The sequence below is a fragment of the Scyliorhinus canicula genome, chromosome 6 (genome assembly GCF_902713615.1).
Source record: "Scyliorhinus canicula chromosome 6, sScyCan1.1, whole genome shotgun sequence".
Lineage (NCBI taxonomy): Eukaryota > Metazoa > Chordata > Chondrichthyes > Carcharhiniformes > Scyliorhinidae > Scyliorhinus > Scyliorhinus canicula.
In genome coordinates this window covers 183,136,932-183,163,419 of record NC_052151.1, presented here as the reverse complement: position 1 = coordinate 183,163,419, position 26,488 = coordinate 183,136,932, and the positions used below count along the sequence as shown (strand labels likewise).

Below are 26,488 nucleotides of genomic sequence, written 5' to 3'. Positions count from 1 at the left end.
CGGGCATTAGGAAGTTGGGAGATCTGTTCATTAACGGGAGGTTTGCGAGCCTTGGTGAACTGGAGGAGAAGTTTAAGCTCCCCCCGGGGAATATGTTCAGGTACCTTCAGGTCAAGGCGTTTGCTAGGCGGCAGGTGGAGGGGTTCCCTTTGCTGCCCCCGCGGGGGGTAAGGGATAGGGTGCTTTCGGGGATGTGGGTCGGGGATGGGAAGGTGTCTGACATCTACCAGGTGATGCAGGAGGTGGGGGAGGAGTCGGTAGAGGAGCTGAAGGCTAAGTGGGAAGTGGAGCTGGGGGAGTAGATTGAGGAGGGGACATGGGCGGATGCCCTGGAGAGGGTGAACTCCTCCTCTTCATGTGCGAGGCTTAGTCTCATCCAGTTCAAGGTACTGCACCGGGCCCACATGTCCGGGTCTAGGATGAGTAGGTTCTTTGGGGGCGAAGACAGGTGTGTCAGGTGTTCGGGGAGTCCAGCGAACCTGCCCATATGTTCTGGGCATGCCCAGCACTGGAGGAGTTCTGGAAGGGGGTGGCGAGGACGGTGTCGAGGGTGGTAGGATCCAGGGTCAAGCCAGGCTGGGGACTCACGATATTTGGGGTTGGGGTGGAGCCGGGAGTGCAGGAGGCGAAAGAGGCCGGTGTTTTGGCCTTTGCGTCCCTAGTAGCCCGGCGGAGGATCTTGTTGCAATGGAAAGATTCGAGACCTCCAAGCGTGGAGACCTGGATTAATGACATGGCAGGATTAATCCAGCTGGAGAGGGTCAAATTCGCCCTGAGGGGGTCGGTACAAGGGTTCTTTAGGAGGTGGCAGCCTTTCCTCGACTTTCTGGCTCAACGATAAGGAACTAGGTCAGCAGCAGCAGCAACCGGGGGCGGGGGTTTAGGGGAATAGTGTTTAAGTTAATTTGCTTACTGTTAATTTATTTTGTTGTTTATTGGGTTTGTGGAGGGTGGGGGGGTTTGTTATATGCGTTGTTACGGGTGCCGGGGGGTGTTTATTATTGTTATTATTGTTCTGTTGATATATATTTTTCAAAAAATTCCAATAGAAATTATTTTTTTTAAAAAGTCAAGTCCGAGTAAACGTATATATTTATGGCTATTTAACGTTCAGTGTGTTCACAGGACATCGAACAATAGCTCAACTCCAATCTAATGTTTTTTTTTAATTTTAGAGTACACAATTCATTTTTTCCAATTAAGGGGCAATTTAGTGTGGCCAATCCAGCTACCTTGCACATCTTTGGGTTGTTGGCGAAACCCACGCAAACACAGAAAGAATGTGCAAACTCCACACAGACAGTGACCCAGAGCTGGGATCAAACCTGGGACTTTGGCGCCGTGAGGCAGCAATGCTAACCACTGTGCCACCGTGCTGCCCAACTCCAATATAATGTCAAACAGAATTTGAAGTTCTCTTTCCATTATATAAGTTGGAGACAACTTAAAAACCTGGAAAAACGATGAAATTTCAGCAACCACATAACATTATTTGGCTGATCAAACATGTCTTTTTTTCTCATCATATTTCCATTTCTTTCCTGTCTTCAGAAATAGATAGATAATTACGTTTACCGTGCCTAATTGAATTGTAGCAGAAATATCTGAGGTTGTGATGCTTTGTGGAAAGTTCCATAGCTTCCTCGCATTTCTCTAATAAAACCATTGGTAAAGGGCAGTCCAAGCATATTGGTTCATAGTCTACAGAAAGTCCAAAAGCTAAAGTGACAATTGTGCAAGATACAACAGGTTGTGCCTGATGTTCATAACAATCTCCATGTTGTTGAAGTGATGTAATGTCACATTCTGGATCTCCAAATCTCAGGGAATAAAGGGCAGCAAAGCCAGGATTGTGACTGACTAATGTCCTGTTGTGTAAGACGAGAATCTTATCCAATAGATCATAAAACAGGAAGTAATCGCAATAACTTGGGATGAGGTTTTGCTTTTTTCTGTGCAAGTTGCTGTCTGAGGATCTGTTAGCAACGTGTGTGTTTGCCTAGTCATCACAAGCATTCATTATTATAGTGGTTCTAGATTACGACTAGTAATCCAGAGGTCGTGAACGCAAAGGCCACAATGTGTTGTTAAACTGGAATCAATAATTTGTGGTCTTGGTTTCACGTCAATTTCCAATTAATCTGTGCAGGTAACCAGTCATCGCTGCAATGCTGGATTGTAAGCAGTGGCAGGTATGTACATGGTAGTAGGGCTCTTGGAAAAAGCAGAAGAGAGTTGCAGGTGGTCCTAGGCACTTCTTGTTAGCACCATGAAGACAACAGATATTTAAAAATGCAAAAATCACAACATGTTGGATCTGTAAGGTTTAAGACTGCATGATTCAGTTACACAAGAGTTCTTCAACTCTACAAAAACATACCCTCAAGCTCACCTAATTTGGGAATCAGAGATTTTCCAGTACGACTTCTAGTCCCCTCCACAAAAAATTCAACAGGAGCATCACCGTTCTGAAAAATGAGTTTTCAGTTAACACACAGGCTTCCACTTATACAGAAGAAATGTAGCCCACTTAGCACAGCAATTCTCCCTCTGTGTACCCAAACAGGCGCCGGAGTGTGGCAACTGGGGGATTTTCATAGTAAGTTCATTGCAGTTAATGTAAGCCTACTTGTGACACGGAGATCATTATTATTATTAGCAGCAAATAATAATTTTTTCTGGAGACAAAATATAAGACTCCACAGAATTTTCCTCTCTAATGCAGTGCAGCTTGAACCAGGTGTTTATTTCATCTGGACTTTTCACATTGTAAACTGGGCAATGAATCCACAGGACTATTTCAGCGATTTAACATTTCCAGAAGCACCATCACATTCTTGTGATGATCCGAATATCAGTATTCCCATTGAACAAGGCTTTAGAACAGTACAGCACAGAACAGGCCCTTTGGCCCTCGATGTTGTGCCGAGCAATGATCACCCTACTCAAAGCCACGTATCCACCCTATACCATACAACCCCCCCTTAACCTTACTTTTTAGGACACTACGGGCAGTTTAGCATGGCCAATCCACCTAACCCGCACATCTTTGGACTGTGGGAGGAAACCGGAGCACCCGGAGGAAACCCACGCACACACGGGAAGGACGTGCAGACTCCACACAGACAGTGACCCAGCCGGGAATCGAACCTGGGACCCTGGAGCTGTGAAGCATTTATGCTAACCACCATGCTACCGTGCTGCCGTGCTGCCCGGAATGATGGTAGTGCGGGATTGTTCAACAAAGGCTTCCATGAATAAAAATGTTATATTGCCTCAGTTCCATAATCATTATGTTATTTTTGTCAAAGCAGAAAAGACTTTCTCAGACTTACAGGGCAGAGGTAAATCCTAGACTAGACACCAACAGTGGCTACGGTACTGGATAGAAACCCCAATATTTTATTTTAATTTTGTAAGACTGTGAGGCAACGATACCTCATTCCAGGCGTGATTTCACACAAAGTAGGAATATGGTGTATTAAAACAAACTTTTTTTTTTCTTTTTTTCTTTTTTTTTTAAATTTAGATTAGCCAATTATTTTTTCCAATTAAGGGGCAATTTAGCGTGGCCAATCCACCTACTCTGCACATTTTTGGGTTGTGGGGGCGAAACCCACGCAGACACGGGGAGAACATGCAAACTCCACACGGACAGTGACCCAGAGCCGGGATCGAACCTGGGACCTCAGCGCCGTGAGGCGGTTGTGCTAACCACTAGGCCACCGTGCTGCCCGTATTAAAACAAACTTAATTACTAACACAGTATTAAAATATCTTTAACATCACACACAAAAAAGCTTACAATACCCCTTAATACTAATCAATACAGTGACACAATAACCCTTAACTGCTTTATTTATTCCCACTCAAATGACAAAACCATCTCAGGTCCCAATCCGCTTATAAAGACAGTTAGCACTCAGGAATACTTGCTGCATAGCGATGTCTTGAATACTCCACTTTAAGGGAAATTAATGAGTGTGCTTGAAAAAAAGAGACCTGACACTCTGTCAGAATAATGCAGAATCTCTGACTGTATTTCTTCAGAAACTTCCTTCCAGCCAAAAACGAACACTCTAAACATTTCAACACCCGACTGCTTCAACCCTGCGCTCCTCTCATTAACTACATCATCTCACTAAGCAGCACGGTAGCATAGTGGTTAGCACAATTGCTTCACAGCTCCAGGGTCCCAGGTTCGATTCCCAGCTTGGGTCACTGTCTGTGCGGAGTCTGCACATCCTCCCAGTGTGTGCGTGGGTTTCCTCCGGGTGCTCCGGTTTCCTCCCACAGTTCAAAGATGTGCAGGTTAGGTGGATTGGCCATGCTAAATTGCCCTTAGTGTCCAAAATTGCCCTTTTTGTTGGGTGGGGTTACTGGGTTATTGGGATAGGGTGGAGGTGTGGGCTTAGGTAGGGTGCTCTTTCAAAGAGCCGGTGCAGACTCGATGAGCTGAATGGCCTCCTTCTGCACTGTAAATGCTATGATTCTATGAAGCTGAGCACATAATGTCTCTAATTAACTATTCTGCAGGAAACCCTTTTGATATAAATTTTTTTTTATTTATTTTTTTTTTTTTAATTTAGATTACCCAATTATTTTTTCCAATTAAGGGGCAATTTAGCATGGCCAATCCACCTACTCTGCACATTTTTGGGTTGTGGGGGCGAAACCCACGCAGACACGGGGAGAACGTGCAAACTCCACACGGACAGTGACCCAGAGCCGGGATCGAACCTGGGACCTCAGCGCCGTGAGGCGGTTGTGCTAACCACTAGGCCACCGTGCTGCCGCCTTTTGATATAAATTAAAATTCATTATCCCAAACTTTTACAATGCCAAAGCATTGCACCTCTGGCTCCAAAAAGCCTTGACGTGGAGATGCCGGCGTTGGACTGGAGTGAGCACAGTAAGAAGTCTTACAACACCAGGTTAAAGTCCAACAGGGTTGTTTCAAACACTAGCTTTCGGAGCACTGTTCCTTCCTCGGGTGAATCCTAGGCTAGATTCACCTGAGGAAGGAGCAGTGCTCCGAAAGCTCGTGTTTGAAACAAACCTGTTGGACTTTAACCTGGTGTTGTAAGACTTCTTACTGTCCAAAAAGCTTGGCTGTCCTTCAAACCAGGATTTTTAAAAACATGACTGCAACAGTCACATACTAATCCAGGTTTTTAAACCCTTCCTGCACAAAATACATATCTTAAATTCCTACATTCATCACAAAAGATATATATATATATATTATATACAAGTGACGTTTTCTCTATTGGTAGTAAGAGCTAAGAAACATGCATGAAATGCACTCAAACTACTCACCCAACTTCAATTAAACTATTTTTAAAAAACAGTTCAATTGCTACTTAATCTTTAACACAAATTTTTCTGAAGGGTGTACGTTAAAAAAATGACTGAATTTGGCTGCAGAAGGATAGAATTAGATAATTTTATCAATGATGTTACTCTTTTTTTAAATAAATTTAGATTACCCAATTATTTTTTCCAATTAAGGGGCAATTTAGCATAGCCAATCAACCTACTCTGCACATTTTTGGGTTGTGGGGGTGAAACCCACGCAGACACGGGGAGAATGTGCAAACTCCACACAGACAGTGACCCAGAGCCGGGATCGAATCTGGGACCTCAGCGCCGTGAGGCGGTTGTGCTAACCACTAGGCCACCGTGCTGCCCATCAATGATGTTACTCTGATTGAATTTAAAATGCAGTCTTTCTAGCTATATACCATAGCTGATCACAGAAAAAATTGGAAAAATCTGTGTTTAGGTTAAGCAACAATAGAACTGATTTTTAAAATTAGTTTAAGTGGAGGGGATAATACAAGTTGGAGGAGTAATTTGAGTTCAATTCATGCGTGCTTCTTAGCTCTTTCTCACTGCCACTAGAAAACTTCACTTTACTTGAATATAATATAAATGTATATGTCTATTTATTCTGCCCTTTTAAATGTTGCAGAGAATGAAAAGCTCCAAACATGCTTAGACATGACAACTTGTCTTTCCTCCCAATGTACCCTCCATCTTCATTTCAGATATCAAATATGAGAGATCTAACATTTTACTGCCTCTGCCTCCTCCAGACACAAGACCTCCTTAATCCATTGTTTCTTTTGCATCTATCTCTGTTTTCCTAATTGTATGCTGTTGATGACCATTTCATATCCAGTTCCTGACCAGTCACTTTCCCCCTCTCATAGAAATATAGAAAATAGGAGCAGGCCATTTGGCGTTTCGGGTCTGCTTTCCCCCATATCCCATGATCCCTTTAACCCCAAGAGCTATATCAAACTCCTTCTGGGAAATATACAATGTTTTGGCCTCAACTGCTTTCTCTGGTAGAGAATTCCACAGGCTCACCACTCTCTGGGTGAAGAGATTTCTCCTCATCTCAGTCCTAAATGGTCTACCCCGGAACCTCAGGCTGCGACCCTTGGTTCTGGTCTCCCCTATCATCGGAACCATCCTTCCTGCATCTACCCTGTCTACTATTAGAATTTTATAAGTTTCTATAAGATTCCCCCTCATTCTTTCAAACTCCAGCGAATGATCATAACTGACTCAATTTCTCCTCACAAGTCAGTCCCACTATTCCAGGAATCAGTCTGGTAAATCTGCTGCACTCCCTCTATAGCAAGAACATTCTTCCTCAGATAAGGAGACCAAAACACCACATAATATTCCAGATGTGGCCTCACCAAGGCCCTGTATAACTACAGCAAGTACCCTAATCCTGGCATCAATAGTCTGTCCATATTCATCAGCTCTGTCACTATAACTTTAAAATTTGCCAGCATCCCATCCTCAATGGTCTGACTGGAACCTTCCAACTATTCTCCATCTTCCACGTTCTGAAGTTCAGGAATATCTCATTCCTTCAATTACTCACCCACCACGTCCTGTAAGAAGCATTGCAATCAAGCTTCTACAGGTGAAAGCCTCAAAAACACCCGAATGGACTGCACCTTAATCTACACCTCTATCACTTCCTGACTACATTACATCCTCCATAAGCTAACCACTCATTCAGTGCTGTGGCCTTTATTCACCTTCTGGACCTCTAATCTTGTCTTTGATAAGCTCCAATGTCTCTCTGTACATGGAATCATTTTTTAAAATTCTCACAATACCTTCAAATCTCTCCACAAACCCCTCCATGCACCTACTCCTTACACACACCCACCATGGCTATTAACAGTGTCCCAGGCCCCTAGCTTTGGAATACCCTCCCTGTATCACTCTGCCTCTCTACCTCATTTTCTTCCTTAAAGGTTACCTCTATAACCAAGCTTTTGATCACATGATCTAATATCTTATGTGGCTCATTGCCACACTTTTGTTTTACAATGCTCCCATGAAAAGCCTGGGGACGTCCCATTACATTAAAGGCACCAGATCGGTTGTTGTCATTTCTCATTCTCTGCTCACCATTAGGCAGTACTTTAGTGCTAGCCTCTAGAAACCCCTCCTTGAGCATTTCCACCTTGCCCCTTACTGCCACCAGATCCCACTAGACACTTATTCAACCATGATTTTGACCCCCACCCCCCTCCCGCCACACCGTGCCCCTCTTCTTTTTCCCTCCATCTACTGCCTGCAAAACACCCAGAGACTACTATACTTAACATAGGCAGCAACTGAAGTTAATTTAAACCATTACTGTTGCTAATGAGAACATTCCTAATATGTTACAGTAGTTATTTCTGGTTCTTGCTGGATAAATGCAAATGGACTTCCAATTACATCATCATAAATGCATAGCAATAGCACACTGAACAGTGTAATGCTCTGTTCATCTTGTGGAATAAGCAAGAGTACTGCACTGTTTAGGGTGCTATTTAAATAATTCAATTAAGAAATATATTACGGTTTTTTGAATTTCAAAGGGTTTTGAAGTGGTGAATAAGCCAACTTATTTGCTCGAGATGGAGGCTCATTGAGGGATAATCAAGTGAAAACTGCCAAAGAGGTTCTGAAGAATCTCTTTGCATAGAGGGATGTTGGAGCATGGAATGCTTTGCCACAGAGAAGAGTGGAGGCTGAGACCACTGCACCCTTTAAGGGAAAAGAAGTGAAAATTCAAAGTTGCAGCACGGTGGCACAGTGGGTTAGCCCTGCTGCCTCACGACGCCGAGGTCCCAGGTTCGATCCCGGCTCTGGGTCACTGTCTATGTGGAGTTTGCACATTCTCCCCGTGTTTGCGCAGGTTTCGCCCCCACAACCCAAAAGATGTGCAGGTTAGGTGGATTGGCCACGCTAAATTGCCCCTTAATTGGAAAAAATGAACTGGGTATTCTAATTTTTTTTTAATTCAAAGCTGCAGCAGGATACAAGGTTGTGTGGAGAGAGTGGGCAGTGGGATTCATTTTAGATTGCTCTTGGAAAGATACAGCATAGACACAGCAAGCCAGGTGGCTCCCTCCTGTAGTAAACAGAACACTGACCCGCAGAATTGTTTTCACATATTCAGAGAAAACCGCCCAGTATAGCTTGTCTGCTCCAAATGAACGCCGAATGAAAAAAGCACCTGACATTCGCAGCATCTCTCCCACTATTTTCATTCCCATAAAATCTGTGGAAAAAACAAAATTATAGTTAGTGTAGAAGTTAGGACCAGAAAAAAAAATAGATTTTGTTATTAATTTGAGCCAGATTCCACAGTGTATACAACAATTAAACTAATTATGCCTAGCTTGTGCATTAAAACTGATACTTGCCCATTCCAGCAGCAATGACCGGCAAGCAGAGGTCATAGGTGTACATAATATATGATAACATGAGGAAGTCTATGTAGCTGCGGTGACTTGGCAGCAGAACAACTGGGTATTCTTGAATAGCCTGATGCAGCTGAAATAAGGAAACATATTCAAAGATCCTTACTTAATACCGATGAATTACACTTCAAAGAAAAATATCTGTATTTACAAAATGAAGCTGTGCACCATCCAATGGAATAGAACAAGCTTGACAAATTTTGTTTGCCACTCTTTAAAACTAAGGTTCATTCATTTTAAATGGGATGAGACAAAATTAGTTCTCTCGGAGGGCTGTGACTCTTTGGAACTCTGTTCCTGAAAAGATGGTGGAAGCAGTCGGAATACTTTTAAGGCAGAGTTGGATACATTCTTGATAAGCAAGATTATTGGGGGTAGACATGATGCAGGTGTGAAGTTACTATCAGATGAGCCATCATCTCATTAAGTGGCAGAGCAGGCTTGAGGGGTCGAAAGATCTACCTACTTGTGCTCCTTGTTCGTATGTTCAAAAACATTTTCTTTGCGACCTTGTAGGATTTGCTACTAAAGCTGCATTTATGGATCTCCTGCATCAGGGAACACAGCACAGGAGGGTAGATCTTCAGATCAGAGGTTCTGGTCTTTGCAGCAATATGGGGAAGCTGACCATTATTTTCAGGATCAGGTAGGCAGGGTCCACTTGTCCAGCAAGCCAGGGACAACAGGCATTTAGAGGAGAGATAATTTTGTATCGCCAGCATTTATATAGTCCCATTAAAATACAAAGGAACATGGAAACAAAGTCGAACAAAAACAGATTTAAAACAGGTGACCAGGGGCGAAATTCTCCGCCCCCAACTGGGTTGGAGAATTGCTCGGGGCCGCCGAAAATCCCGCTCCCGCTGTGGCAGAACTTCTCCGCCACCCGGGAATTGGCGGAGGTGGGAATAGTGCCGTGCTGAGCGGCGAGCCCCCTGCGGCGATTCTCCGGCGCGCAATGGGCCGAGGTCCTGCCGCTGGGAGGCCTCTCCTGCCATCGTGGTTTGAACCACCTCTGGTGGCGGCGGGATCGGCGGCACGAGCGGGCCCCTGGGGGGGGCGCGGGCCGATCGGACCCCGTGGGGTGCCCCCACGGTGGCCAGGCCCGTGATCGGAGCCTACCGATTGGGCCAGTGCCGTGGGGGCACTCTTTTTCTTCCGCCGCCGACACGGCCTCCACCATGGCGAAGGCGGAAGAGAATCCCCCAGCACGCATGCGCCGATGGTGACATCAGCACAGCTGACGCACCGGCGCATGCGCGAACCGGCGAAGGCCTTCCGGCCAGCCCCGGCGCTGGGCGTCAAAGGCCGTTGTGCCAGTTTTGGCGCCAGTCGGCGTGGTGCCAACCGCTCCAGCGTGGGCCTAGCCCCTCAATGTGAGGGCTTGGCCCCCAAAGGTGCGGAGAATTCCGCACCTTTGGGGAGGCCCGACGCCGGAGTGGTTGGCGCCACTCCACTACGCCGGGACCCTCCGCCCCGCCAGGTAGGGGAGAATCCCGCCCCAGATTTCTGCCAAAGTTGAGTTTTAGGGAGCAATGAAGGGAATGGATTTAGGGAGTGAATTCTAGAGGGTTGGTGCAGCTGCCAATGTTGGGTGAAAAGCTACCCATAAAAATATAACCAGCAAGTGACTATCTTAAACAGAGGAGAAGGAAAGAAACATAGTTGTGTTCAGGGAACTTTAAAAATAAAGCTTATTTTCAAAGTTCAATGCCACATTTTAGTGCGATGATAAACAACCTATGAATCATTTGTCAGTAAAGTGAACAAAATATTATTGCAAGGCAAGGTAACAAAAGATGGAAACAAACCTTGTGAATTCCTTCTTCGTTCACGCGCACTTTCTGGAATAGGGCTTTAAAGATTTTGCTCAGGGTAAATGCAAAGAATCGGACCACACTTAACCGAAGGCCATGGCCCATCTTCTCCAAAATGTCAGATGCTTCATCGCTAATGATATCTGGAGATTCACCAGTTTCTTTTGACAACTGATAAAATACAACATAGAAGTGCAATTACAGAGCTTAATGTAAGTAATTTTCCACCGTCCCCTTCGGCAGTTAACTCATGAAACAGGCAACAGACCATTTAGCATTGCAAATTTCAAAGACTGAGCTTCAAACTTACAAAACATACGGCTTTGTATTTAATGAAATAATACTGCTGGTGTATTCATGTACGCAGATATCACTCTCTAATTAATTTGAGGGCAAGTCATATTCACAGTAATTGTTTTAAAATTTGTTTTTAAGAGTACCCAATATTGTTTTCCAATTAAGGGGCAATTTAGCGTGGCCAATTCACCTAACCTGCACATCTTTGGGTTGTGGGAGTGAGACCCACGGCGACACGGGGAGAATGTGCAAACTCCACACGGACAGTGACCCGGGCGTAGATTGAACCTGGCACAGTGAGGCAGCAGTGCTAACCACTGCGCGACCATGCCGCCCTATTCACTGTAATTGTTCCAGCCAGAAATTGATATACCAACTCAAACCACGTTCAGTGGAAAATCGACTGCCCTAGAGCAGTGGTTCCCAACCTTCGATTTTCTCCAACTGAACTGCCACCATTTAATACAATTTTCATTAGTTTAAGTGATTTACAATGAAAACCTCATCACCATTTGCATGTCAAACACAATATTGGAGCCTGTTCTCCTTAATGTTATTGGTTCCTGTTTCTCTTACTGGGCACATTGGTTTTTTACTACTCTTTGTCTTCTCTCCTGTTTTTTTTGAAACTCATCTCCCTCACTTCGCCCAGGCTTTTGTGTCGGCGCACAGGGCCTTGGTCTTCAACTCCGTGGTCAGCATCTCCAATTCCTAAAGAACCTGGGATCTCCTGCTCTTGCACCAGTCAGGAAAGGGCTGCACATGCATGGTTCATCCAAACCTTGCATGCGCCAGCCAGAAAGGGCCACGCATGCACAGTTCTGACCTTTTTTTACATGGGTTCGGCCTATGCACATGACCAATGAATAAAATCTGAACCGCACACGTGTAGCCCATTCCCAGCTGGTGCATGAGTGGGAGGTCAGAGGTTTATCGGGACTCGAGATGCCGAACACAGCTGAAAACAAAGATTACATTTTGATTATTTACATTATTGTTTAATAATTTTGAATTTTATTTTGCGGCACACTTGTGGAGCCTTCACGGCACACTGGTTGGGAACCTCTGCCCCAGAGTCACAATTTAACACATGTAGACAATGTTCCTGATTCTTAAGTACTCTGTCTAACGAGTGAAAGCAAAAGGGCGGCATGGAGGCAGGAATGTCCCAGCTTCTATTGCAGTACTGACATTTTTCTATGGGTGCAATGAACTATGACTGCGGCATTAATGCAAAGTGGCTTCACTTTACACTGATGCAACAGTTTTAATTTAAATACAATTCAAATCCAGAGATAGGGCCAAAACCTAACTATGTAGGAAGTGTAGTGAGAAAGCTCAATGCAGGAAGTGTAGTGAGAAAGCTCAATGCAAGTGCAAACTATAGCTAATTCACAATGGGAAGTTTGTGTAAAAACGCACACTATAAATACCATGATATAAAAGTGTAAAAAGGAGGCTAAAAACCTGGAGGGAAAATATCTGCTCATGCTACGTTTATACTGCACCAGATATTGCAAAATTTGTAAAAATAAGGTCACTGTCCGTGTGGAGTTTGCACATTCTCCCCATTTCTGTGTGGGTTTCGCCCCCACAACCCAAAGATGTGCAGGTTAAGTGGATTGGCCACGGTAAATTGCTCCTCAAAATTGGGTGGGAAAATTTGAAAATTAAAAAATGACACTACAGGCATACCTTCACCACACTGAGAACAACGGTTCAAGAAGACCTTCTCAAGGGCATCTAGAAATGGGCAATAAGCATTATTGCCATTAGACAAGACATTCCAGGAACTTTTTAAAAATTTCCCCCCCAATTTAAGGGGCAATTTAGCGTGGCCAATCCACCTACATTGCATGTCTTTGGGTTGTAGTGGTGACAGCCATGCAGTTACGGGGAGAATGTGCAAACTCCAAATGGACATTGAGCCGGGGCTGTGATCAAACCTAGGTCCTCGGCTCTGTGATTTCATCATCTGCAGTGGCGGGATTTGAACCTGGGTCTCCAAAGCAGTACCCTGGGTCTCTAGTTTCCTAGTCCACTGACAATACCACCACCTCCTCAAATTTCCAGGATCTTGACCCCCAATGAGGATGGTGTCTGACTTGGAAGGAAACTTGCAAGTGTTGGAATTCCCATGTTAACTGAAGGCTATTAGGATGCAAGGACAGGAGAACATGCGGCCTTGAATTAAAACAGAGAAAAGTAATTCCAGAACCCAGCTGATGAGTGCAACTTGCTGCTTTTAGGCAGACCGACAACTCGAGGTGGTGAACTGGTCACACCAAGGATGTCTCAACGTTGGTTGGTAGCCTCGCATATCATGAATTTCAAACATCATAAACCATACAGCTCATCATATTTGTGGAATTTAAAGTTTTTAAATCGATGTTTCTACTTGTTAATAAATTTCAGCTAAACTGTTGCCTGGCCTCTTTTCAGCTTTTTTGGAGAAAAAGACAGTGATTCTAATCGGATAGTTCTTCGAGAGCTAGCAATGACACAATGGGCAGAATGGTCTCCTTCTGTGCTGTAAGATTCGATGCGTGTTTGGTGACTTATGATTTTTCTCTACTCTCTGTGGGAGTATCATCGCTTCTCTTACCACACCCAGTGGAACCCAGAACCTATGACGGGAATTCCCAGCCCAAATCAACATAATTTTATTGTTTTCTTCATTCATTCCGGGTGCTCCAGTTTCCTCCCACAGTCCAAAAATGTGCAGGTTAGGTGGATTGACCAGTCTAAATTTCCCCTTTGTGTCCAGAAGGCTGGATAGAGTTCTGGGGATAGGGAGGGGTAGTGGGAGATGGTAGGGTGCTCTTTCAGAGGGTGGATGTAGACTTAATGGCCTCCTCCTGCATGGTCGGGATGACTCTTTCTTGGGATGTGGGCATCACTGGCAAGGCAGCATTTGATGTCCACCCCCAATTGTTCTTGATCCGAGTGGCTTGCGAGGCCATTGCAGAGGGCAGTTAAGAGTCAACCACATTGCTGAGGATCTGGAGTCTAATGGAGGCCAGGTTGGGTAAAAATTTAAGATTTCCTTTTCTAAAGTGAAAGAGATGTGTTTTTACAACAATCTGCGATAGTTTCATGGTCACCATTACTGAGACTAGCCTTCAAATCCAGATTTTATTAATTGAATTTAAATTCCACCAGTTGCTCTGGTGGTATTTAGACCTGTGTCCACTGGATCTCTGGATTACTAGACCGGTGACATGATCACAATGTCACTACCTTTCCATATCAATCAAAATAGCTGGATTTTGAAAGACCAAATGGATATACTGCTACAATCTTATTTAGATTCCACATTTTTAAATGTGAGCAAACCCATCCAAATCTAACACAGACTCTTACCTGTTTGATGACATATTGTACTTGGTCAGATTTCAGTACAATGCTCTTAAGAGCACTCGAGGTACGGGGCACAAGATCTTTGTAAAGTACTGGAGTGTAGTATCGCATGGCGTATCTCAGATCACTGCTGTGTCTGCGCTCTTCCATCAAGTCTTCAAATCCATCTCTTTTATTCAGTGTCATATCCTTCTGCTATCAACAAAAAACATGATTTTGAATTAGAAAGGTAAATAAACATGCAGATATCTGCAACAACCATAGGTTCACACCAGCACTGACTGACGCCACCTTCAAAAGGTGGAGGCAGGACAGGGGGACACCGACAGTCAGGGACCTATACACGGACGACAGGATCGCAACACTGGACGAACTGACAGAGAAATTTCGGCTAGCCGGGGTGAACGAGCTACGGTACCTGCAGCTCAAAAACTTCCTACGAAAGGAGACAAGGACGTACCCACAACCGCCACGACAGACATTACTGGAGGACCTGCTGGACGCAAGTATCCTAGAGAAAGGGAACTGTAGCGACATGTATGACCGACTGGTAGAAAGGAACGACACCGTACTGGACGCAACAAGAATGAAATGGGAGGACGACCTGGGGATTGAGATAGGGTGGGGACTCTGGAGCGAAGCACTGCATAGGGTCAACTCCACCTCCACGTGCGCAAGGCTCAGCCTGACGCAACTAAAAGTGGTACATAGAGCCCACTTAACAAGAAACCGTATGAGTAGGTTCTTCCCGGAGGTGGAGGACAGATGTGAACGGTGCCAAAGAGGCCCGGCCAACCACGCCCACATGTTCTGGTCTTGCCCCAGACTTGTGGAGTACTGGACAGCCTTCTTCGAGGCTATGTCCAAAGTGGTGGGGGTGAGGGTGGAGCCATGCCCGATAGTGGCGGTCTCCGGGGTTTCAGACCAGCCAGATCTATTCCTGGGGAGGAGGGCGGACGCCCTTGCCTTTGCCTCCCTGATCGCCCGCCGTAGAATCCTGTTTGGCTGGCGGTCAGCAGCACCGCCCAGAGCTGCAGACTGGCTGTCCGACCTCTCGGAATCTCTCCAAATGGAGAAAATCAAATACGCCATCCGAGGGTCAGACGAAGGCATCCACAGAACGTGGGAGCCATTCATGCAATTGTTCCGGGACCTGTTTGTGGCCAACGAACAAGAGGAAGAATAGTCGGGTGGCCAAGAATCAGGGGAAAATGGACGGGAATCGGGGGAAGGTAGCCGGGGGGGGGGGCTACGGGTTTGTTATGGGGGTTTGATGGCTAGCTAAGGCCCAAAACCAAACTGTAAATAAATGCCTATAAACATGTGCCTCGGCATATTGGGGAATGTAAAATATGTATGCCGGCTAAAGGGGGCGGCCACAGTTGTTATTATGAAGATGCTTACCTGTAAATATACATGTTAATTTTTGCATGTTTTTTTTTTCTAATAATATGTAATTTGTTGGATATAAAATATGAAAACTCAATAAAAAACATTAAAAAAAAATAAACATGCAGATCCAGTTGCTCTAACTAGGTTCAAGCTTTAACTAAATTAAAGAAGTTAGCACTGTTCTCCTTGGAAAGTAAATGGTCGAGAGGAATTTGGTAGAAGTATTCAGAATCATGAGGGGACTGAACAGAGTAAATAGAGAGAAACTGATCCCACTTGTGAAAGGATCATGAACCAGAGGGCACAGATTTAAAGTATTTTTCAAAATAAGCTAAAGCGATATGAGAAGAACCTTTTCCATGCAGTGAGAAGTTAAGGTCCGGAATGCTTGAGAATGTGATGCATGTGGGTTCAAACGAGGCAGTCCCAGGGAATTGGGCTGGTATTTAATAATAATCTTTATTGTCACAAGTAGGCTTACATTAACACTGCAATGAAGTTACTGTGAAAAGCCCCTAGTCACCACATTCCGGCGCCTGTTCGGGTACACGGAGGGAGAATTCAGAATGTCCAAATTAGCTAACAGCACGTCTTCCGGGACTAGTGGGAGGAAAACGGAGCACCCGGAGGAAACTCACACAGGCACAGGGAGAATGCACAGTGACCCAAGCCGGAAATCGAACCTGGGACCCTGGCGCTGTGAAGCAACAGTTCTAACCACTGTGGTTATGGGCCGACGGTAGGAGAATAGCACTAAATTAACTGCTCGTTCGGAGAGTAGGTGCAGACATCGTTCAGGGCAACTGGCCTCCTCCTGCACTGTGAAAATTCTGTGAGCTAAGAGTCAGACAATCATACATTAGTAGAACAAATATTCTGTAATAGCTGCACTGTATGGTTCTAAATAATAAAGGGTAAAATTACAGATGAGAACTCTAGTGCACTATTCGTTCACTCTGGACTGGTGATCTAAAGTAGGTAAAGTTCTTAAATAAACAGAAGTTACACAAGATTTTTGTTTATTTAATGTGGCACTGCTGCCTCACAACTCGAAGATGGGCCGGTTAGATGGATTGTCCATGTCAAATTGCCCTTAATGTCCAAGGCTATGCAGGTTAGTGGAGTGGCCACGATCAATGCTAGGGGTTACGGGTTTAGGGCGGGGGCCCTAGGTACAATGCTCTTTCAGAGGCTCGTTGCAGAATCGATGGGCCAAATGGCCTCCTTCTGCACAAAAAGGTTTCTATGGATAAGAGCTTGTTTCATATTGGGAGGGTGCAGTCGGGGAAGGGAGCACGGTCGGATGGGTTTCCGTTGGAGTACTATAAAAATTTTAGGGATTAGCTATCGCTGCTGATGGTGGGGATGTTTTTTTTTTAAATAATTTTTATTCAAATTTTCACAAAATATCAATAACAAAAAAAAATCAAGGAAAGACAGAACCCCCCCCCCCCCCCCCCCATATATACAAAAAAGAGAAATAAATTAGCGCCCGACTCTAGCAATGAACAACTATACACGTCCCCTCAGCCCAAAACAAAGAAAACTCTTCCCCTTCCCCCCCCCCCCCCCCCCCCCCCCGGCTTGCTGCTGGCCTTTTGTTCTACCGTTCTGCCAGGAAATCTAGGAATGGTTGCCACCTCCTGAAGAACCCCATGCCCTTAGGGCAAATTTCACCCTCTCCAATGTAATAAACCCCGCAATATCGTTGATCCAGGCCTCCACACTTGAGGGTCTCGCATCCTTCCACTGAAGAAGAATCCTCCGCCGGGCTACTAGGGACGCAAAGGCCAGAATGCCGGCCTCTTTCGCCTCCTGCACTCCAGGCTCCTCTGCAACTCCAAATATTGCTAGCCCCCAGCCCAGTTTGACCCTGGATCCTATCACCCTCGACACCGTCCTTGCTACACCCTTCCAAAATTCCCCCAGCGCTGGGCATGCCCAGAACATATGGGCATGATTTGCTGGGCTCCCTGAGCACCTAATACACCCGTCCTCGTTCCCAAAACACCGGCTCATCCATGTCCCGGTCATGTGAGCCCTTTGCAGCACCTTAAACTGTATGAGGCTAAGCCTCGCACAAGAAGAGGAGTTGTTCACCCTTCCTAGGGCATCCGCCCATGTCCCCTCCTCAATCTCCTCACCCAGCTCCTCCTCCCATTTACCCTTCAGCTCCTCCACCGAGGTCTCGTCTACCTCCTGCATCACTTGGTGCGTTTCCGAGATCCTCCCCTCTCCAACCCACACCCCCGAGAGCACCCTGTCCTGGACCCCATGCGGCGGCAACTGAGGGAACTCCGCCACCTGCCACCTAACAAACGCCCTTACCTGCATGTACCTAAAGGTGTTCCCCAGGGGGAGCCCGAACCTCCCTTCCAGCTCACCTAGGCTCGCAAACTTCCCGTCCACGAACAGGTCCCTCAACCTCCTAACACCTGCCCTGTGCCAACTCCGGAACCTGCCATCAATTCTCCCCGGGACAAACCGGTGGTTCCCCCGTATCGGGGACCTCATCGAGGCCCCCACCTTCCCCCTGTGCCGTCGCCATTGCCCCCACATTTTGAGGGTAGCCGCCACCACCGGGCTCGTGGTGTACCCCGTTGGAGGGAGCAGCAGCGGCGCCGTTACCAGTTCCTCCAGGCTCGTGCCCACAGGACGCCATCTCCATCCTCTTCCATGCTGCCTCTTCCCCGTCCATCACCCACTTACGCACCATCAATGCGTTGGCAGCCCAATAATACCTACAGAGGTTGGGCAGCGCCAGTTCCCCCCCCCCCCCCCCCCCCCCCCCGCCCCCCTATCCCTGCCCCGCTCCAGAAACACCCTTCTCACCCTCGGGGTCCCGTGCACCCACACAAATCCCGTAATGCTCCTGTTAACCCGCCTGAAAAAGGCCTTCGGGATAAGGATGGGGAGGCACTGGAACAGGAACAGAAATCTCAGGAGCACCGTCACCTTGACTGATTGCACCCTACCTGCCAGAGACAGCGGCAGCATTTCCCACCTCTTAAACTCCTCCTCCATTTGCTCCACCAGCCTCGTGAGGTTAAGCTTATGCAAGGTCCCCCAACTCCTGGCCACCTGGGCCCCCAAGTACCTGAAGCTCCTCTCCGCCCTTTTTAGTGGGAGTCTACCGATCCCCCCCTCCTGGTCCCCCGGGTGTACAACGAACAGCTCGCTCTTCCCCAAGTTGAGCTTGTATCCTGAGAAATCCCCAAATTCCCTAAGAATCCTCATCACCTCCGGCATTCCCCCCACCGGGTCCGACACATACAGCAATAGGTCGTCCGCGTAGAGCGACACTCGGTGTTCCTCCCCACCTCGCACCAGCCCCCTCCAGTTCCTCGACTCCCTCACCGCCATGGCCAGGGGTTCGATTGCCAGCGCAAAAAGCAGGGGGGACAAGGGACACCCCTGCCACGTCCCTCGGTATAACCGGAAATACTCCAACCTCCTCCCATTCGTGGCTACGCTCGCCATCGCATTTAAGAGTGAGATCGGCCTGTCTGATCCACACTGCAGCGGATCCTTGTCCCACTTAAGGATCAAGGAGATCAGCGCCCGAGACATCGTCGGAGGCAGAGCCCCCCCTTCCCCTGCCTCGTTGAAGGTCCTAACCAACAGGGGGCCCAACAGGTCTGCATACATTCTATAAAATTCGACCGGGAACTCATCCGGCCCCAGCGCCTTCCCCGACTGCATGCACCCTATCCCTTTGACCAGCTCCTCCAGCTCAACCGGCGCCCCCATTCCCTCCACCTGTCCCTCCTCCACCCTCGGGAATCTCAACCGGTCCAAGAAGCGCCCCATCCCCTCCTCCTCCGCTGGGGGTTCAGACCGATACAGTTCCTCATAAAAGTCCCTGAAGACCCCATTAATGTCTACCCCCTTCGCACCACATCTCCTCCCCTATCTTTAACTCCACCAATCTCCCTGGGCGCGTCCCGCTTACGGAGCTGGTGCGCCAGCATCCTGCTCGCCTTCTCACCGCTCCCTGTGCCTTCCTCCACTGAGCTTCCGCCTTTCTGGTGGTCAACAAGTCGAACTCAGCCTGGAGACTACGCCGCTCTCTCAGCAGTCCCTCCTCCGGAGCCTCCACGTGTCTCCTGTCCACTCTCACCATCTCCCCCACCAGTCTCTCCCTCTCTCTCCTATCCCTCGAATTGTGATCAACTCCCCCCCTAACCACCGCCTTCAGCGCCTCCCAGACCGTCCCCACTCGGACCTCCCCATTGTCATTGGCCTCCAGGTACCTCTCGATACATCCTCGAACCCCCCGCCCACCTCCTATTCCGCCAGCAGCCCCACTTCCAAGCGCCAGAGTGGGCGCTGGTCCCTCTCCTCCCCCAGCTCGAGGTCCACCCAGTGCGGGGCATGGTCAGAAATGGCGATCGCCGAATACTCAGCATCCTCCACCCTCTCAATCAGCGCCCTACTCATAACGAAAAAATCAATCCAGGAATAGGCCTTATTCACATGGGAGAAGTATGAAAATTCCCTGGCCCTCGGCCTTGCAAACCTCCATGGATCCACCCCTCCCATCTGGTCCATAAACCCCCTCAACACCTTAGCCGCTGCTGGCCTCCACCCCGTCCTGGAACTGGATCGATCCAGTGCCGGGTCCAGCACCGTATTGAAATCCCCCCAATTATCAGGCCCCCCGCCTCCAAATCTGGAATCCGGCCCAACATGCGCCGCATGAAACCCGCATCATCCCAATTAGGGGCGTATACGTTGACCAGCAGTACCCGCTCCCCCTGCAGCTTACCGCTCACCATCACAAATCCCGCCACTGTTTGCCACCACATTCAACGCCTCAAACGACACCCTCTTCCCCACCAGGATCGCCACCCCCCGATTTTTTGCATCCAGCCCCGAATGAAACACCTGGCCTACCCATCCCTTCCTCAATCTAACCTGATCCGCCACCTTCAGGTGCATCTCCTGAAGCATGGCCACATCCGCCTTCAGCCCCTTCAGGTGGGCAAACACGCGGGCCCGTTTGACCGGCCCATTCAGTCCCCTCACATTCCAGGTTATCAGCCGGATCAGGGGCTACCTGCCCCCTCCCCCACCGACTAGTCATTACCCTTCCTCAACCCGCCACGTTCCCGCGCCCCCCGCTCAGCCTGTTCCCCACGGCGGCAGACTCCCATCCCGACCCCCTCCACATACTCCAGTTCCTTCTTGGCCATTCCAGCAGCAACCTGGTACCCCCCCTTCCCCCCCCCCCCCCCCCAGGACCCCCCTAGCTGCGTTGCTCCCCCCATTGTACTCCCGCAAGTCAGCTGACTCCTGTTGACCCCGGCTACTCCCACCACTCCTTCGACCCCTCCCAGCGTGGGGCTTCCCCTCCTCCCCAGTGTCCACCAGCAGGCTTTCCTCCTCCCCCTCCCAAGCAGGAAAAAGCTCTGGTCCCGCCCCCTTCAACCCTTAGCGCGGGAAAAAGCCCGCGCTTTCCACCTGCCCAACCCCACCTCCCTTACAGCGGCTCCCTTTGCCGGCCCTGTCCCCTCACGGGGCCCCAACCCCCCTCCACACCATCAGCCCCCCCACACTGCAGGTCTGCCCCCCTCCTCGAGCCCATCCAACAAACCCAAGCAGAAAACAGCTCCCCACCCGCCCTGAAAACAACAAAGAACCAACATTAAACAGAGAACCCCCCCTCGAAATATAACACAATATAAGACAATTACATGCAGATCCCCGCACCCAGCTCTCAGTTAGAGTCCAACTTCTCGGCCTTCACAAAGGCCCACGCCTCCTCCGGGGACTCAAAGTAAAAGTACCGGTCCTTGTAGGTGACCCACAAACGCGCCGGCTGTAGCATGCCGAACTTCACTCCCTTCCTGTGCAGCACCGCCTTCGTCCGATTGTACCCGGCCCTCTTCTTTGCCACCTCTGCACTCCAGCCCTGGTAGATCCGCACACCACATTCTCCCACTTGCTGCTCCGCTCCTTCTTGGCCCACCTGAGCACACACTCCCGGTCAGCAAACCGGTAGAACCGCACCAGCACCGCCCGTGGCGGCTCATTCGGCCTGGGTCTTCTTCCCAATATTCGATGGGCCTCCTCTAGCTCCAGGGGCCCCTGAAAGGACCCAGCTCCCATCAGCGAATTTAACATGATGGCCACATAGGCCCCCATGTCAGACCTCTCCAGCCCTTCCGGAAGGCCCAGGATCCGCAGATTTTTCCGCCTCGACCAATTCTCCATCTCCTCGAACCTCTCCTGCCATTTTTTATGGAGCGCCTCGCGCATCTCCACCTTCACCGCGAGGCCCAAGGTCTCATCCTCTCTTTCGGAGGCCTTTTGCCGGATCTCTCGAATCGCCACCCCCTGGGCCGTCTGGGTCTCCATCAGCTTATCAATTGAAGCCTTCAACGGCTCCAGCAGCTCCGCTTTAAGCTCCCTGAAGCAGCGCTGGAGAGTCTCCTGCTGCTCCTGCGCCCACTGCCTCCTGGTCTCCGCACGCCGCCATCTTGTGCTTCTTCCCTCACTTCTGTTTAGGCGCTCCAACCACTTTCTTACTTGCCCCACTCCTGGTCCAGGCCATATACTGCTGGGGAAATGTTGCTGGCTCCTTCCCACGTCGTGAACCGTTGGAAAAGTACCACTGGGGGCCTTAAAAAGAGCCCAAAAATCTGTTCCTGGCGGGAGCTGCCGAACGTGCGACTTAGCTCCGCATAGCCGCAACCGGAAGTCGATGGTGGGGATGTTTGAGGAGACAATAGGGAAGGGGATGTTGTCCCAGACTTTGAGGCAGGCATTGATCTCCTAGTTGCTCAAGATCCGACAGAATGTGGGTCGTATAGGCCCATATCACTCTTGAATGTAGATGCAAAGGTGTTGGCAGTTGGTTAGAGGAGTGCCTCCCGAATATTAGGGGAAGATAAGACGGGGTTTGTTAGAGTGAGGCAGCTTTTTTCAAACATTAAGAGGGTTTTGATTTAAGTTATGGCACCGGTGGAGGAGAGGGAGACAGAGATAGTAGTGGCACTGGACGTCGAGAAGGCGTTTGACCGGATAGAGTATTTGATGGCGGTTTTGGAGCGGTTTGGGAGTGGGTTGCGATTTGTGGATTGGGTGAAATTATTTTACAGGGAGCCAAGGGCGAGTGTCCACACGAATAATATGAATTCTGAGTATTTTTCTCTACATCGAGGGACCCCCCTGTTGTTTGTGTTTGCAATCAAGCCTTTGGCCATCGCGTTGAGATGTTCGGGGTTGTGGAGGGAGACAGTTGGGGGGGGGGGGGGGGGGGGGGGGCATAGAGTATAGTTGCACGCAGACAACTTGGTATTGTATGTATCGGAACCAGGTGTGTTGATGGGTGGTATACTGAAGCTGCTCCGAGTGTTTGGGTCTTTCTCGGGGTATAAACTAAATTTGGACAAAAGCGAACATTTAGTGGTGTCCCGGCGGGGGGTGGGAGCAGGGGTGGGACCGCCATTCCATTGGGCGGTAACCCACTTTAGATACCTGGGGATGCAGGTGGCACACGATTCGGGGGAGCTCCGTAAAATATAACATCACTAATGTGGTGGAGAGAGTGAAAGCAGATTTGGCAAGATGGGATTGTCTTCCTCTATTGCTGGTAGGTTGAGTGCAGCAATTAAGATGAATGCATTGCCGTGGTTTTTGTTCGTTTTTCAGTGCCTGCCGATCTTTTTATCGAAGGAGTTTTTTTAAGGAAGTAGAAAAATGATTACCTCATTTATTTTTGGGGTGGGGGGGGGGGGGGTCTGGTGGCTAGGAATAAGAAGGTGCTGTTGCAGAGAGGATGACAGCCAGGGGGGATGGGTCTCCCAAATTTATTGTATTATTTATTACTAGGCGGAAAATGCTGAGAAGGTTCGGGGCTGGGTTAGAGGGGGGGACTCCCAGTGGGTTGGAATGGAGGAGAGTCTGTGCAAGGGGTCAGGGTTGAGTGCCTTGGTAAAGGCGCTGCTCCCGATAGCCCCAGGGAAATACTCAGCGAGTCCGGTGGTAGTGACGGCGCTCAAGATTTGGAGGCATTGGGGCAACACTTTAGGTTGTGGGCAGGGTCAAGGGAAATGCCGATTCGATGGAAACATAGATTTGAACCAGGGAGGTAGGTTGGGAATTTTTGGAGATGGGAGATAGGGTATTAAAGGATTTGTTTCTGGGAGGCCGGTTTGCAAAGTTGGAGGAGCTTGGGGGGGTGGGGGTGGGGAAATGTGGGTTTGGGCAGGGGGGAAATGTTTAGGTATATGCAGGTCCGAAATTTTGCCAGGAAGGAGGCACAGAGCTTTCCGATTGCAACGGCCCCCACACTGTTGAAAGAGATATTGACGGCAGGGAGATTGGAGAAAAGGGTGCTGTCGGCGATTTATGGGGTTTTTCTGGGAGAATGGGATTAAGGCAAAGTGGGAGGAAGAATTGGGAGAGGGTATGGAGGAGGGCTTGTGGTGTGAGGAACTACGGAGGGTGACTGCTTCAACTTCATGCGCGATGTTGGGGCTGATACAGCTGAAGGTGGTGTATAGGGCACATCTCCCAAGGGTGAGGATGAGCCGACTTTTTGAAGGGGTGGAAGATGTTTGTGAACGCTGTGGCGCGGGGACCCGCAAATCACATTGATATATTTTGGTTGTGCCCAAAACTGGAGAAGTATGACTCAGGGTAATCTCAAAGGTGGTGCACGTGAGACTCGAATCAGATCCCCTCTAAGCCATATTCAGGGTGTTGAATCGGCAGGGGTTGGAAGCAGGTGCGGAGGCAGATGTCTTGGCCTTCGCCTCGCTGATTGCGCGAAGGCAGATTCTGTTGGGGTGGAGATCGGCTTCTCCGCTCTGTACCCTGACGTGGTGGGGAGACCTGCTGGAGTTCTTAAGCCTCAAAAAAGCAAAGTTCGAGTTGAGGGAGAGGATCAGGTTCTACAACTCATGGGCCCTTGTTCATCATGCATTTTCATGAATTGGATGACATTGAACATTAGGGACGGCTTGGGATATATAAATTAATGATGATTCTCTTTCATTGATGTTTTGTATTCATAATGTTGGGAGCTGTTTGAGGGTGGGTGTGATGAGGGGATTGCCATTATATTTGTTATGTTAATTATTTATGTAAATATGATAAATATGAAAAAGGAGAATAAAAATATATTTTTTTAAAGTTTGTTTCATATCCTGCTTGTAAATTACACTTCATACAAGTGCACACCGTTACATTGTTGGTATCTTGCTGATGGGAAAGAAACACCACATAGTAGTATCTCAAGCACAATGCCATGGCATGTTTTGAATCCACCTGAGAGAGCAGATGGGACCTCAGTTTAATTAATGCCTCATTTAAAGGGCAGTACCGCTGACAGTGCAATGCTGCACTCTATTAGTACGGAGTGTCAGCCCAGATTTTGTGCTCGTGATTTTGTGGAGTGGGATTTGAATCCACAATCTTTTAAATCAGAGGAGCGTGTCATCGCTGGGGCACAACTAACTACGGTATAGTATTGCAAAGACAATCTTCAAAGTCAATCCTGAAACAAGATTCCATATTTAGCCTCATTACTGATCCAAGACTAATAGGTACATAATTTCTGTGGTTAGGTTTGTCAGGACAGGGCAGCACGGTGGCCTAGTGGTTAGCACAGCTGCCTCACAGCGCTGAGGTCCCAGGTTCGAATCCCGGCTCTGGGTCACTGTCCGTGTGGAGTTTGCACATTCTCCCCGTGTTTGCGTGGGTTTCGCCCCCACAACCCAAAAAAATGTGCAGAGTAGGTGGATTGGCTACGCTAAATTTCCCCTTCATTGGAAAAAATAATTGGGTGATCTAAATTTAAAAAAAAAGGTTTCTCAGAACTGAACCAGATTAACTAGTTCCAATCTAGCAGAACTTCAGAGTCTCTCCCAACACTGAATAAACCTAAATTTTACTTAAATCTTGAGATAAATGCTTCCTGTTCCCCTTGGTGATGTTTGTTCTCAGCCCTTTACACGACAGTGCAGAATCTCTACCCCTGATCACAGAGCCTGAATCTCTTATCCTCTGCTTTCTCAATCCCCCATCTCCTCTCTGCCTCACAGTTTGGCAAACGTTTGTGACTTCCTGCTCCCTAACCTCTGGACTCCTGCAGTCAGGGCCCAGGAGTTCCCTCACTGAGTTAGACACACACACATCCCCCGATACAATCCTCTCTTCACACTACACAAGGTGCATGCACAGTGTGCCTGACACCACCCAGTGATATAAATACCCCCTCCCCACCAGTCACCCCGGGGCACCGCCGCCACCAGGAGCGGTGTCAACCCAGACCATCCCCCCGGAAAGGAACAGCACTCACCGGGTACAGAGACTCCATAGCCGGGCTCGCCATACTGACAGTGGCCAAGTGAGACATCTGCGTCTCATAATAGTGGCTGCCTTTGCCTGCTGCCTCGACTAGGAATGGAGAGCGAGGTGACCAGGGCCCCACACAACTCCGCACCGACATGCGAGAGAGCAGGCCCGGGCGGGCGGGCGAGCGAGCGCAAGCTGCACGAGCCCCGCCCACCAGCCCAGGGGACCACTCCTCCCGGTGACCACGTCCACCAGCCCAACCGCCGCCCAGGGGACCACGCCTCGCGGAGACCACGCCCACCAGCCCAACCGCCGCCCAGGGGACCACACCTCCCAGAGACCACGCCCACCAGCCCAACCGCCGCCCAGGGGACCACACCTCCCAGAGACCACGCCCACTAGTCCAACGGCCGCCCAGGGGACCACGCCTACCGGTGACCACGCCCACCAGCTCAACCGCCTCCCGGTGACCACGCCCACCAGCTCCACCGCCGCCTACCCACGCCTCCCGGAGCCACGCCCATCAGC

The 26,488-nt window shown here is 48.7% G+C and overlaps 1 protein-coding gene across 2 annotated transcripts in view; it reads right to left on the bottom strand.

The window, feature by feature from the left end:
• gnpat (glyceronephosphate O-acyltransferase) overlaps positions 1-26,231 on the bottom strand; it is a 50,082-nt gene extending 23,851 nt beyond the window's left edge. The window contains exons 1-6 of one of the 2 annotated variants that reach the window (XM_038800599.1): positions 25,965-26,231; positions 14,267-14,455; positions 10,601-10,777; positions 8,733-8,862; positions 8,460-8,587; positions 2,393-2,468 (exon numbers count right to left, since the gene is read on the bottom strand). In XM_038800599.1, coding sequence (XP_038656527.1) covers positions 2,393-2,468; positions 8,460-8,587; positions 8,733-8,862; positions 10,601-10,777; positions 14,267-14,455; positions 25,965-26,114 — 850 coding nt within the window. In that variant the 5' untranslated portion in view covers positions 26,115-26,231. Of the gene's footprint in view, positions 1-2,392; positions 2,469-8,459; positions 8,588-8,732; positions 8,863-10,600; positions 10,778-14,266; positions 14,459-25,964 lie in introns of both variants that reach the window. The other variant, XM_038800597.1, reaches the window with a different exon arrangement.
• Positions 26,232-26,488: the final 257 nt, after the last annotated feature.